Source organism: Helicoverpa armigera, chromosome 18 (assembly GCF_030705265.1).
Source record: "Helicoverpa armigera isolate CAAS_96S chromosome 18, ASM3070526v1, whole genome shotgun sequence".
Taxonomy (NCBI): domain Eukaryota; kingdom Metazoa; phylum Arthropoda; class Insecta; order Lepidoptera; family Noctuidae; genus Helicoverpa; species Helicoverpa armigera.
The window spans coordinates 4,731,793-4,745,551 of record NC_087137.1 but is presented as its reverse complement, the minus strand read 5'-3'; the positions used below and the strand labels follow the sequence as shown (position 1 = coordinate 4,745,551).

General features: G+C 38.0%; 1 protein-coding gene across 1 annotated transcript in view; it reads right to left on the bottom strand.

Annotated features, from left to right (window-relative positions):
- Window positions 1-13,759, bottom strand: part of LOC110375379 (protein split ends) — a 92,949-nt gene that overhangs the window by 65,056 nt on the left and 14,134 nt on the right. The window contains 1 exon segment of the mRNA XM_064039027.1: window positions 4,916-5,230. Coding sequence (XP_063895097.1) covers window positions 4,916-5,230 — 315 coding nt within the window.

Below are 13,759 nucleotides of genomic sequence, written 5' to 3'. Positions count from 1 at the left end.
ACTACATAGCGCTTCTACATAAATGAAAGAGTGAATAATAACCCAAAAATGCCAAATAATTATACAATGTGTCCCGGGGATAAGTGACCGCCCGAAATTTTTTGAATATTTGTACAAAATTAAGGATAATTTCATTTATATTTTTGAAAAAAAAAATCATTTAAAAATTTTTATTGTCAGGCCTGTTAATAACAGGCTTTGCTCTTTTTTTTCAAATTTCAACTGACTGTATTTTTGCATTTGTTTGAAATAGCAGCAAACATTGTTGTGAGCTATTGTAGGAAATATCATGTAGTTTATTAATAAATTAAAAGAAAGTGATATTCAGGGGGCATTTATTGGACTTATTTTGAAAAAACTGGCGGTAGGAAATATCATGTAGTTTATTAATAAATTAAAAGAAAGTGATATTCAGGGGGCATTTATTGGACTTATTTTGAAAAAAGGCGTTATTTTCTTTGAATTTTTATTTTCTTTTTTTTCTAATAAATGTTTTATTACATTTTTGTTATGTTTGATAATTTTAATTGATAAACTATGATGTCGGCTAGTCAATAAAGAAAAAAGAATTTAAAAAGATGTAAAAACTTAGGAAATATCTTTAAAAAACTGCAGCACGTCACAGTATTTATTAAAAATCATAAAAAAAAAACAAAGGCGGTAAGTCCCAAATATAAAGGAAATTATCCTTAATTTTGTACAAATATTCAAAAAATTTCGGGCGGTCACTTATCCCCGGGACACATTGTATATATAAGCTATACATCTACGTAGTAGGGAATAAATACGTAGCAGAACAGCTAAGAAGAGCTCGTGGCTACGTCAAAGCCGCGCGGATCAATCGATCATCCCACAAAAAAATTGGTTGCCTGTAAAGTCGGTATACGGGCGAAAGTTTTGCGTGACAACGACTTTGAGTGGTAAAATAATTTTAATGTGAATATTCATTCGTATAGTAGGAAGAAGGATGATTCATGTCTGTCTCTCTCGCTCTTAGGCGGGCTAACCATGCCCGAGTGGAAGGGACGCGTGCCTCTCACTCGCTCTCATTGTGAGCGCATAACGTGAGCGGAGCGTAACGCAGTTTCTTGAAGTCACACGGAAAACCAATTAATAAGACGTTGTCACGTCAAAACTGCGATGCGATGCGTATTTCTGCGATAGGTACGATTTTGTGCGGCAAACCGTTGGATAGGCCAATCATTGTATTCAAATGTAGTATTGGATGTGTTTTTAGGAAACGTAAGCTGGATCACAAAAAGATTATTGCACTGCTGTTATTGTTAAATAGATATTAAAGAAAAAATGGATTCTGGGTTCATCCATTTATTACAATCATGAACTCCGATGGGTACTATTTTACTCGAAAGTGTGATCGGCCCCTAAAGGTCTCTGCACACAGCGGGCGTGGCGGGACGGGACGGGACGGAACGGGACGGGACGGCGACGCTGCGCTAGCGCCGGCATCGGCGGCATCGGTCACACTGCGGGCGCGATCACGTCCCGTCCCGCGGTCCCGCCTGTATTCGTGTGTGTTGTATACGTGACTTGTATTCCCGCTCGGCGTTGCGGCGGCTTGGCGCGACAGTTACAGTCGCGTCGAGCGGGACGGCTCTGTGTGGCGTCGTCCGTAATATCTAGTACATTACAACTGCTCAGTGTCACGTCGCAGTCCCGTCCCGCCGCGCCGCGCACGCTGTGTGCAGAGACCTTAAAGGTCCCGAAACCACTGAACCGATTCGAAAATATTCTTTCACTGTTGGAAATGAACACTGTTCCCTAGTAACATATGGTATTTGTAAAAAAACCGCGATACCGCGGTAAAATAGCTAGAGTATTAAATAATTATGCAATACTCTAGCTATTTTACCGCGGTTTATATGTAATATTTGTTACTTAAGTGTTTTTTCCTTTTTTATTCATAAATAGTATATAAATGTTAATATGTCAATATAAAAATATAAATAACTTTTTTCTTAACCTCGAGGGTAACCTTCAGCAAAAGTACCTCTTTATTTAAAAAATCGAAATATATTTCTTCCAGATTATCATTAAATATTACCACGTGTTACAAGGTACAAATATGGTTACGCCGAAAGGGGGTTGAATGGCCTCTTATGAAGCGACAATTAACCTTATTTTTATCGTTGTATCGATTTTTGACTAACCGCGAAATAAACAAAAGTACATAAAATTTTCATTGAAATGCAAGCCCTTGGATCGTCAGGATTCATTAGGATTAAGGAGTAGGTAAAATACGCATAAGCTACATTTTTATCTAACATGAACTGACGAGGAAATTCTGAATAAACACGTTGAATTTGCTTAGATATTTAAATTTAGATGAAAAAGATTTGTGTCAATCTTACCTAGATTGTTTACGAGCGACAAATATGTAGTTTCATTTTCCAAAAAATAAAAAAACTACAGAAATGGTTTAAACATGTTTCGTAACCAGTTAGTTCTTTATTTATTACTAAAATGAGGTAAATGTTTATAGATTGTAAAATTTTGCGAAATTAAGGAAATTCAAGTTTAAAATACGATTAGACAGTGAGTTCAGTATCGTATATTTTCGTTTGACATGTCGTAAAACGTCGAAATTCTCCGATGAACCACCCGTCCTACCTGAATTCACGAGAAGAGTCATTTTACGTGTTTAATCACTGAATTTGCTCTGGCAAACGTGGAAATTCTAGTAAACTTGTTTTAAGAAAAGCCGACGTTTATGATGTTGGTGAACTTGGGCCTCGGTCACGTAATCTGTGTTGTTTTTATTGACGTGATTGTATTTAGTGTTCACCACGTATCTGCGTGTGTTCGCAATAAGTTCAAAAAGTACAGCACAATTTCAAGCGGTTTTCATCACATGATAGCGTATTTCTTGAGGAAGGTTTTAGTACATATTTTTTTAAATTATTTTAATGTACATCAACGAAAACTTCTCAAATAATTATGAAAAATGATTATGAACTTTCATAATGAATTTCATTAGAGCAGTTTCAAAAACGGAAAAGTTTCATACTTAATGCCAACCCACGTTGATTAAAGCTATTTTACGTGTTGCATGTTTGATCAGGAACCTTCTTATTGCAATTTCATTGGAATACTTAACTTCAAAACAGTAAAGTTTCATACTCCCTTTTTCATTTTTAAAGGGTGATTTTTTTTTATATTTTAAACTTCTTTTATGAATCTTAATAATGAACCTTCATAATTAAATTCATTATCAAGCAGTAAAAAAGAAACAACGAAAAGTTAAAAAGAATAAATAAAAAACGCGAGATCTAGAACACGTAAGAATAAAAAAAAAGGTTGGCGCATCGGGTCTGGAATCGGATAAGATCGGTATAGAAATGGATCTCCATGGTTCTCGTCAAGGAGGGACCCGAAACTGACTTCACTATCTTTGACAATATAAAATAAATTGGGGGGATCGTGGACGGAAACCTCGGAGATCGGGTACCTGTAGTACTAACCCAAATAAACATAGCCATAGCATCCACTAGACACCGACTTCTATACCGATGTGCCTAAAAGTTTCTTTTTAGTGTTTTTAGAAGCCAGTTTTTATTTAACTCGTTGTTAATAAAAAGAATTGGTTGCCTGTAAAGTCGGTATACGGGCGAAAGTTTTACGTGACAACGACGTCTGTCTCTCTCGCTCTTAGGCGGGCGAACCATGCCCGAGTGGAAGGGACGCGTGCCTCTCACTCGCTCTCATTGTGAGCGCATAGCGTGAGCGGAGCGTAACACAGTTTCTTGAAGTGTCACCCGGCAAACTAATTTATAAGACGTTGTTACGTCAATAAATCATCATGTAACACTCAAGCTTCACCCCACGTGCTTACACAAGCCGTCTTGTACAGGAGTGCTCTCGGTAAACTTTCCAAGGTTTTCCGTGTACGGTATGCGTCAGCAAGAGTAGTGAAGCTTGCGCTAGCAGCTAGAACCACGCCATGACTTGTCTATTCATTTATAACAGCTAAGAGTCCAATTTGTTGCACAAGGGCCATTCTAATATCGCAAACTAACAAACCATCGATGGAATTATAAAATGTAGGGTTTTTTTTAGGCTTGGTTAAGCGCATTTAACACATTTAATATATCTAAAACACACAAGAGTTATTTACAAGGTGCATAGTAGAAATTATGGGGCCGCCGCCAGCCATCTAACTTTCCTTTCGAAAATTGTCCACTATCGCGTCAGTTTCACTGCACTCCACTTAAACACTCACTGACACAATTTTAACACTGCACCCGTCACTTCTCCGGCAAATTCCGCACTGCAATCCAAATAATTCACTGCAATCCTTAATTAATAACGCCGTTTGCCACTGTGGACGGCGGCGGCGGCACCGTAATAGTGCATGAGAGAAAGTTTTACATGCCACTTACACCTACTACCATGAAAGCAGAAAACTCTAAGAACACACCATATTACAACACATAATTGCGTAAGTTATTCATGTTAAATTTTACACAATACATAGACATTATCAAGACCAAGCATATTTTATTAGTGACCTAAATCCACACTATAGCTAAACTGTATAATAAATTTAATGGTAATTCATATGGATTGATAAAATAAATCTCAAAATCCTTTATCATATGCATGATTGGATTTAATCATGTGTTCCATCAGAGATGAACTTTTTAGTAGCCATCCATCTAGATTGAAGTAGAATGGACACCAAATTCAAATCTGAGGGACTATCGGATAGCATCCGTGAGAAACGCACTTAACTGTGTGGTTTTAAGCCCTAGAAAATGAGTCAGTGATCACGTTTCAAGTTACTCTAAATCGTCTTTATGTTTCTTTATTCCAGCCGTATCTATAAAAAAATGATAAAAGCTTGTCAAAAAATGATCCCTGATTCTTGATAAAAAAGCCCAACAAAATTTGTACTCACGATAAGTGGTAGCGTGACACGGAAGCGGGAGCAGGGGTAGAATTCACGGAGGACGAAGAACCTGAGTAGCCTGAACCGGCAGGGGATGAGCCGGCCGAAGGCGCTCCTGCAGCCGAAGGTATCGCTGCTGGCTCATAATACTCGGTTGTAAGCGTGCGTTCGTCCAGCACGTGCTCTGCATTATGTGCCTTTGATGCAGACTTGATGTCCATAAAGGCAACCGTTGCACATATGCCACTGGCACCTCCGGCATTGACGCCAGCGGTAATGTTGTCAGCCCGACCCAATAATTTGATATTCTGGACTCGGCCATAGCTGTGAAAAGAAAAAAACTTTCACATATCAATAATCTAAACTTGAGATGACACATCAACTTAAAGAATCATATATTTTAAAGAATATTTGAAGCATTCCAATTGCAGCAATAGTGCCATCGAGTCTACATTACTACATACACCCCCGCCATCAACGAATCAATAAAATATGCAATGTTATGTAGTGTGATTTACGAAACCAATGAGTTTGGAATCTATGTAGTATGGATAACAGAAGAGCCCGTGTATAGTAAGTATGCAATATTAATGAAGAAACTGATCGTGTGTACTTTAAACCACCTTTTAAAATTAATTATCAGCCGCTCTTCAGTCACAGATAGGAGGATGACAGAATTGTCAGAAATACCAGGGGACCATATATAGTAGAAAAAAAAAATTAAGTGCCCAAATTGCGCAAAAGTAAATAATACGAAATGTGTCATTAATTTTTTAGAAGTAATAGATTTGTAACAACTAGTTTTTTTTTAAGAACTACATTTTTGTTTATAGCCTAAAGTTCCACAGAGCAGGGTATGTATTTACAAAAGTAACACTTACTCGCTACACATGAGAACGGAGTAGTTGGTTCGTTCGTCATCTCGACACACTTAACTCACCACGAATGTGTCCACTTGGTGAAACTCAAAATTTTAACATTTATCATGTCGTCAACTTGTACAGTCGCTTCTTGTAAAACAGTGGTACTCAGCTGAATCCGGTTAGACTGGAAGCCGACCCCAACATAGTTTGGGAAAAGGCTCGGAGGATGGATGTCGTCAACTCGACACGTAAAAGATTTTGATACGTGTCCAGTTAGTGAAACTTAAATTATAAACTTTTATGTTTTCACCAAGTCGACACGTTTTAGAATTTAACCCGATTTCAAGCAAAAAGTACAGTCAACAAATGAATGTGTTCATTTTCTGTGTCACAAACATCAGCCACTGAGCTTAGTAAACGCTTGAAACGCGACTCGAACTACTAACCACAAGTACTAGGAAATCATAAGTGCATTGAAGCCAGATGCATTACGAACTTTTATAATTTTCTACACTAAAATAATGGTATTGAAATCGAATCATTTTTCGTCACATGTACCAGGGTGACATGACAGAAGATATTCGCTATCGGATTACTAAGTAATGCACTTTTTCGTTTTCTTTCTCACGACATGATTCACGACATTCTATTTCCAATGTTGATTTTATTGATCTCTGTAGTTATTAGGTATTTTTGTAGTTATTAGTTCTTAGTCTAAGTAAAATGATTGTGATATTATTACGATTGCGATTATGAACCTGACAAGCAAACGGAATGGCAGTAGTAGACCATATAGTGAGAAAGAAAACGAACATAGTACGTGAGGAATAATTAAAATCAAACAGTGGGTGATTTTCAGTTAAACTCAAATAAAAACAGAGTATTATGAATTACAGACAGTACTTGAAAAGTCTTCTGTCGATAAATTGTAAAAAAACAGATATATGCATTACTTAGCAATCCGATTAATATTGAAGATAGAATATCTTCTGTTCAAATCTGTTACCCACTGTTACAAGTACTAACTTGTGACAAACAATGATTCGATTTCAATACCATTATTTTATTGTAGAACTTTATTAAAAGTTGCTAATGCATCTGGCTTCAATGCACTTAATGATTTCCTATTACTTGTACTAGTTTGGGAGTCCATGTTCGGGTTTGAAGTGTTTGCTAAGCTGACGTTTAGTGGCCGATGATGTTTGTGACACAGAAAATGAATACATTCATTTGTTGACTGTACTTTTTGCTAGAAATCGGGTTAAAGTCTAAAACGTGTCGAGTTGGTGAAAACATAAAAGTTTATAATTTAAGTTTCACTAACTGGACACGTATCAAAATCTTAAAGTGTCGAGTTGACGACATGATAAATGTTAAAATTTTGAGTTTCACGAAGTGGTCACATTCGTGGTGAGTTAAGTGTGTCGAGATGACGAATGACCCGAGTAGTTCTGCCAGCCTCACTATCGAAGGTAGGGCGGTATGATAAAGTTATACTGAAGTGATAATTTTTACTGAAGAACTTGTTCAGTTGTGTATCATTAGTGATGATACACAACTGAACAAGTTCTTCAGTGCTAGCTCACTAGCGCGGGTGCTCTACGTCGAATTCTTTGAATTTTTAATTCGCCCATCTTTTTGAAAACAGTGGGTCACTTCTGCGATAACGACCTATATGGAAGACATCTTGTCTCAATATGTTAACAGACGTATTCGAACAAATTATTTGCATGGACGTTCTTGTTCATCAATAGAATATATATCAATGGATCATCATCTGCCTAACCTTTTCCTATAATGTTGGAGTTGGTTCCAGTCTCACTGAATGCTGCTGAGTACCAATGTTTTACAAGGAGCGACTGCCTATCTGACCTACTCAACCCAGTTACCGGCAACCGAATAGCCCCAGGTAAGACTGGTTGTTAGACTTACTGGCTTCTGAGTACCCGTAACGACTGCCAAATGACAAAATGTCAAAACTGTTCTGACTGTTCAAATGACAGCCGTGTCATTCAGTTTATCGTGCCCTTCGAAACCCGATTATTGGTGTCCAAGAAATACTTAGAAAGTACATGTACACAAACTTATAAAAGTTGCATTGGTACTTGCCTGATCTGGAACGGAACCCACACTCAGATTTGAGAGGTTGGTTCTTAACCCACTAGGCCACCACGACTTTATATGTTTATGGATAAAAACAGTTATTATCTAGACGAATGTTTAGAATACATAAAGTCGATGAAAATATATTTTTTAAACCTCACTGAAAACCACATAAAACACCAGTTGCTTTAAAGTTTAGCCCTGTGCTGTATTAATGGTCATCGCATAGCTATCATACGTTAAGAAATTATTTGATATTATTTTTATCTTATTAGTGGGCAATTGTATTTTTCTTCACCAATTTTAAAAATAATTACATCTATATATATAAAAGACAGTCGTGTTAGTTCCTCCACTTATAACTCAAGAACGGCTGAAACGATTTAGCTGAAAATTGGCAGGGAGGTAGATCAGAGCCAAGAGAAGAACATAGGAGAGATTTTTCTCACCATCCGGCTACGGGAAGCAGTTATCTCGGGACGCGTGGATATTTCAGAAAAACTACATAGATACATCCTAGCGTGAAATAATCAAAGCAGTAACGATCGCCTCAGCACAGAGTCACAGACGTCTGTCATGTGGCTTCACAGTTTGCGTCTGTGTGAGACCGATTACAAAAATAAATATTATTATATAACAAAATCATAAAATAAATAAAAAAGCGTAATGTTTTTAATGGTCATAATTATTTGGCTATAATAAATTATGATTCCTATTATTTTACTATAACAAGTCTGGCTAAAGGCTTACACTTACGTAACTCGTATAAAAACAATGGGAACCAAACACGGAGCAAGGAAAGATGAGCGGAGATGTCATAATGCAGGTACGTTCTTCTAGGTCAAATATGTACGGTGGGTGTGACCAAAAAATTCAGTTGCGAGTGAACTAACGAAGCTTTCGGGGTCTTCGAGACATCTATCAACAATTTATGGTATTAGTAAGGCGTATAAGGGGGAAGACAGTTACGTTCCTCGTCCCCCGCAAACCCGCATTTTGGCGCGTAACTTTCTTAGGAGATTTTCCGTTATGCCACCTCCGTTAGTCATTTCGTATCCATGGAACCAAACGTCAATCATAATCTGATAAATAAATGTAATTAGCGATCGTTTAATTTTGCTAAAATACTCCGGGTTCGAAAACAAAGTTTCTGAAGTGAAAAGCTAGTAAGAAAAATATGAACATCGTACCTGTTCAGATTAGGATAGCCCTGAAGCAGCTTAAGAACAACAAGGCACCGGGCAAGGACGGAATCTTTTCAGAGCTTCTGAAAGCGGGTGGAACACCGGTACTTAAAGTCCTCCAGAATCTCTTTAATTCCTTCCTGTCCGAGGGCAAAACGCCTGAAGCATGTAGCAGGGTTGGGGTGGTGCTGTGTTCTTCAAATAAGTTGATAACAGCCTATTGAAGAACTACAGACCCATCACGCTTCTAAGCCATGTTTATAAGCTGTTCTCAAGGGTTATCACGAGCCGTCTCAAACACAGACTTGATGACTTCCAGCTACCAGAACAAGCCGGTTTCCGAAGAGGCCATAGTACCATAGACCACATCCATACGCTGCGGCAAGTTATACAGAGACCGAGGAGTTTTTGCTATTATGCGTAGCGTTTGTGGACTATGAGAAAGCCTTCGATTCGGTGGAAACATGGGCGGTAGTACTTGAGTCACTCCAGCGATGCCGTATTGACTATCTGTACATCGAGGTGTTGAAGTGTTTGTTTAATAAAGCCCCCATGTCGGTCCGTGTACAGGAGCACAGCACGTAGGCGATTCCATTGAGAAGAGGCGTAAGGCAGGGGGACGTTTGCTCCCCGAAACTGTTTACTGCCGCAATGGAAGTCTTCAAACTCCTGGAATGGCAAGGACTTTTCATCAATATAAACGGCGAATACATCACTCACATTCGGTTTGCCGACGACAACGTAGTCATGGCAAAGTCGATGGAGGAACTCAGTATGATGCATGTTGGCTCGCTCGACCGAGTTTCACAACGGGTAGGCCTGAAAATGGACATGGACAAGAGGAAAATTATGTCAAATGCTAATGGTGTGCCCACCCCAAACTCTGTTGAAAACTCGATACTGGAAGTTGTTGACTCATATATCTACTTAGGACAAGTAGTATAATTAGGCAGGCCAACTTCGAGACAGAGGTCAACCGCCGAAACCAAATCGGCACGGCAGCGTTCGGGAAACTACGCAATGTCTTTTTGACATACCTCAGTGCCTCAAGACGAAAGTACTCAACCAATGTGTGTTACCAGTGATGAATTACGGCACCGAAAAGAGGTCTTTCACTATTGGCCTCATCTCAAATGGCAAAGTAGCTCAACGGGCAATGGAGAGGGCTATCCTCGATGTTTCTCTTCGTGATCGAATCCGAAATGAGAAGATCCGTAGACGAACTAAAGTTACCGATATAACCCACCCGATAAGCAAGTTGAAGTGGCAATGGGCAGGTCAAATGATCGCAGAACAGATGGCAGATGGGGTCGAAAAGTGCTGGAGTGTAGACCACGGAGGCACGGACTAGCAAGCGCAGGACGTCCACCAATAAGATGAACAGACGACCTTATAAAGGCAGGAAGACGCTGCTGGATACAGGTCTTTTCCAACCGGTATCTATGGAGATGTAAGGGGAGGCCATGTTCAGCAGTAGACGCCCTATGGCTGAGATGATGATGATGATGTGGCCTACCTAATCACATTAAATTATTACGAATCTGTGAATAACGTAGTTGGATATACAATTGTAAAACCTTGTTATCAATGCTTGATATAAATCTATACTTATGTGTTTTTCCATATTGTTACTACATTATATAAAACACATTGTAAATCTGTTTGTTGTTCCTAAGAAAAAAAGAAAGAAATAAATACGTTAAAATACTGGTTAATATAATATGTCGATTAGCACAAAGAAAAAATAAAATATGCAAGAAAGTATTCTATTCTATTTTTATTTATGGCAATCCGTGTCTAGTAAAATTCTCCCTTGAAAACTGACAGCTGTCAACCGGTCAAAGCATTCGTGACTCCTAACTTTATCTCTGCTTTACACAATGTTGTAAATTATGAAAACGAAAATTGACTCCAGTGGCCAAACGGCCAAACCACTGAATGAATTAAGTATTTTTTTTTACAATTCGCCATAGAATATCATGAAGAATATGTGATAGGATTTAATGTGATTAGGTACGACACACCCGATATATTATTTTGGTTCTGCAACGTGAATCACTGCTAGACGGCTTTTGAGCAATGTCCTTTATTATAAATAACATTTTGTTATTCATTATAAAAGAAGCATGTTTAACGAATCCTGTTTTAAATGGTGATTATGGGACCAAATGGAAGGTATACCCTATCAAACAAAAAAAAAATTTGCAAATCGGTCCAGGCGTCTTCGAGTAATCGGTGAACAACCATACAAAAAAAAGGATCCCGACGAATTGAGAACCTCCTCCTTTTTGGGAAGGCTGTTAAAAATACAGAAATTCTTAACATTGTCAGTATTACACTAATCTGCAGCATTTTCATCCCCAAGGTCAAATATAAAAATTCTTTCAGATTATTTAATAAGTAATCAAAGTCCAGAACATGGATATGGTGATATACCCGGAATAAAATATTGCTGGGAAAGAAGTAGGTACTATAAGTATGATGCTAGGTAGAGGTATACGTGTTCGTGCAGCTTTATGTTCTGGACTTTAATTACGTATGAAATAATCTACAAGAATTATATTTTTTTTTTTCCAAGGGGATAAAAAAAAATGTACTGTAATCAGAATTGACCATTTAGTACAGGTTACTAAATGTACAGTTTTTCATAAAACGTTATTATGTAATAGAAAGGTGTATGCATATATATACATAGGTAATAGTATAGTAATATATGCGACTAGGAAATTGTTTAGACTGTTTTTGACAACAATTCAATTAGAATGGCATTATTATGAAGAGCCAACTTTAAATAAAAAATAAACAACTAGCCGGACGACTGCAGCGGTGCGGATCGGCATGACACGAGAGTGAGCAGGCCAGAAGCTATATAAAAGCGTTGTTGCCGTTCTGATCACTGTTCACAATAGGTGTATAAAAGATAAGCGCTGTTGCCGTCCCGCGCGCCGCTTGCCTCCCCATTCTCTATCGTAAGTTGCGAACACGATTCATTATGTTTATGGATATCACTGTTATATTTTTTTTACGTTTTGGTTTTAAACAACACAAATTCCACGTTATTGTTTAAATAAAGTAAACAGTCAAGCTTATGTGTCTTTGGTCGGTTTCAAAAAGTTATAGATTTACTTGTACCCAGGCCGGTTATATTTGAGGATTTACGTAACACACTAATTTTTCTTTGTTACACATAGTATCAAATATTGTGTGTCTTAGTTAAGTAAGTTAGTTTGGAAGTGTCTTACTCAGAACCCTTATTTAGAAGTAACCTATAGATTTAGAGAAATTGATTCAAACAAGATTAAATCGGTCGTCTGGTGCGACGTTGCCAGTTTTATGGTTCTTACAACATGGCCGCACTCGATGCCGTAGCCGGTTTCCGTGTGAAACTCGACTCAACACACTGCGTGTGTGTTTGTGATAACACACGCAGTCAGACGGGCGGTACAGGGGAGAGGGGTTCGAGGTGAAGTAGCAATGGCGAGTCAGGCAAGGAAAAATAAGCATTGTGGCGCGGAGTGGGAGGGGCAGGGAGATACCGGGTCGGTGACGTCATCTACTTTCTGAATACCATACATACATATACATATTGTTATCAATCTTTGAGAATCTTCCCACTTTTTATATAGGTATAGCACAGCTATTTATATCTAGCTTGTGCCAGCGGTTTCACTCCGTAGGAACTTCTCCACGAACCCGGATAAAAAGTAACCTAAAGCCTTCCTCTATTAATGGGTCTAACACTGAAAGAATTTTTCAAATTAGACCAGTAGTTTCTGAGATGAGCGAGTTCAATCAAACAAACACAGTCTTCAGCTTTACAATATGAAGTATAGATAAATAACCCACACCAAAAAAATATGTTATTTTAACTACTCCATAATTTGAACACAGCGCGTTTTTAAAGCATTAGAATAAAAACAAATTTTAGATTCTTGTAATGAGTTATAACTTATGGGCCTCACCTCGAAGGACATTTTGGAAACAAGATATTTGCATGTTACTTCGTGAGAATTGTATAAGCAAAGTCATTATTCGCAGTTTTTGATGTTTACTTTATCCTGTGCTTTTAAAAAACCTTCAAGCTTCTATTCAGATTCTGGACTGTCATTTCTAATCAATCCTGGTCCTGATGAACTTTTTTGTATTTTTTTTTTAGTTTGGACTTCTTTATAAAAGGAGCTTATCACCAAATATATGTCGCATAATATGCATAATCCCCGGCTGTCATTTATGCAGAGTTAACACGAAGCCAGTTATGCTGGCGCCAGTCCTGCGGAGGTCACTGGCTAGAAAATAGACGGGCAATATTTTCGCCAGTGCTTGAAAAACTGAGGCAAATTTCAAGCCAGCGATGGTTGCCAGTCTTATTGGCAGCCAGTGTTGGCTTTGTGTAAACTATACTTTACACATGTTCAACATTGGTTATATTATAAGTATGTAGTCAGAAGCAAGTTAAGGCATACCTGGGTTGTGTTACACCAGATGTCTGAAAAGTTCAAATTTTTTTATGGTTCAAAGTACATCTCGGGGATAAAACATCAAAACATTAAGTATAGGAACATTCTGCATCCCTAAATACCACTGACCGCTGATAGACCAGGGTCCATAATTTTTTTTTGCATTGTTTTATACTTTTTATTAATCCGTCAACTGCCTAGCCTTTTCCTTACGATGTTGGGGTCGGGGAACGGATGAGTACCAGT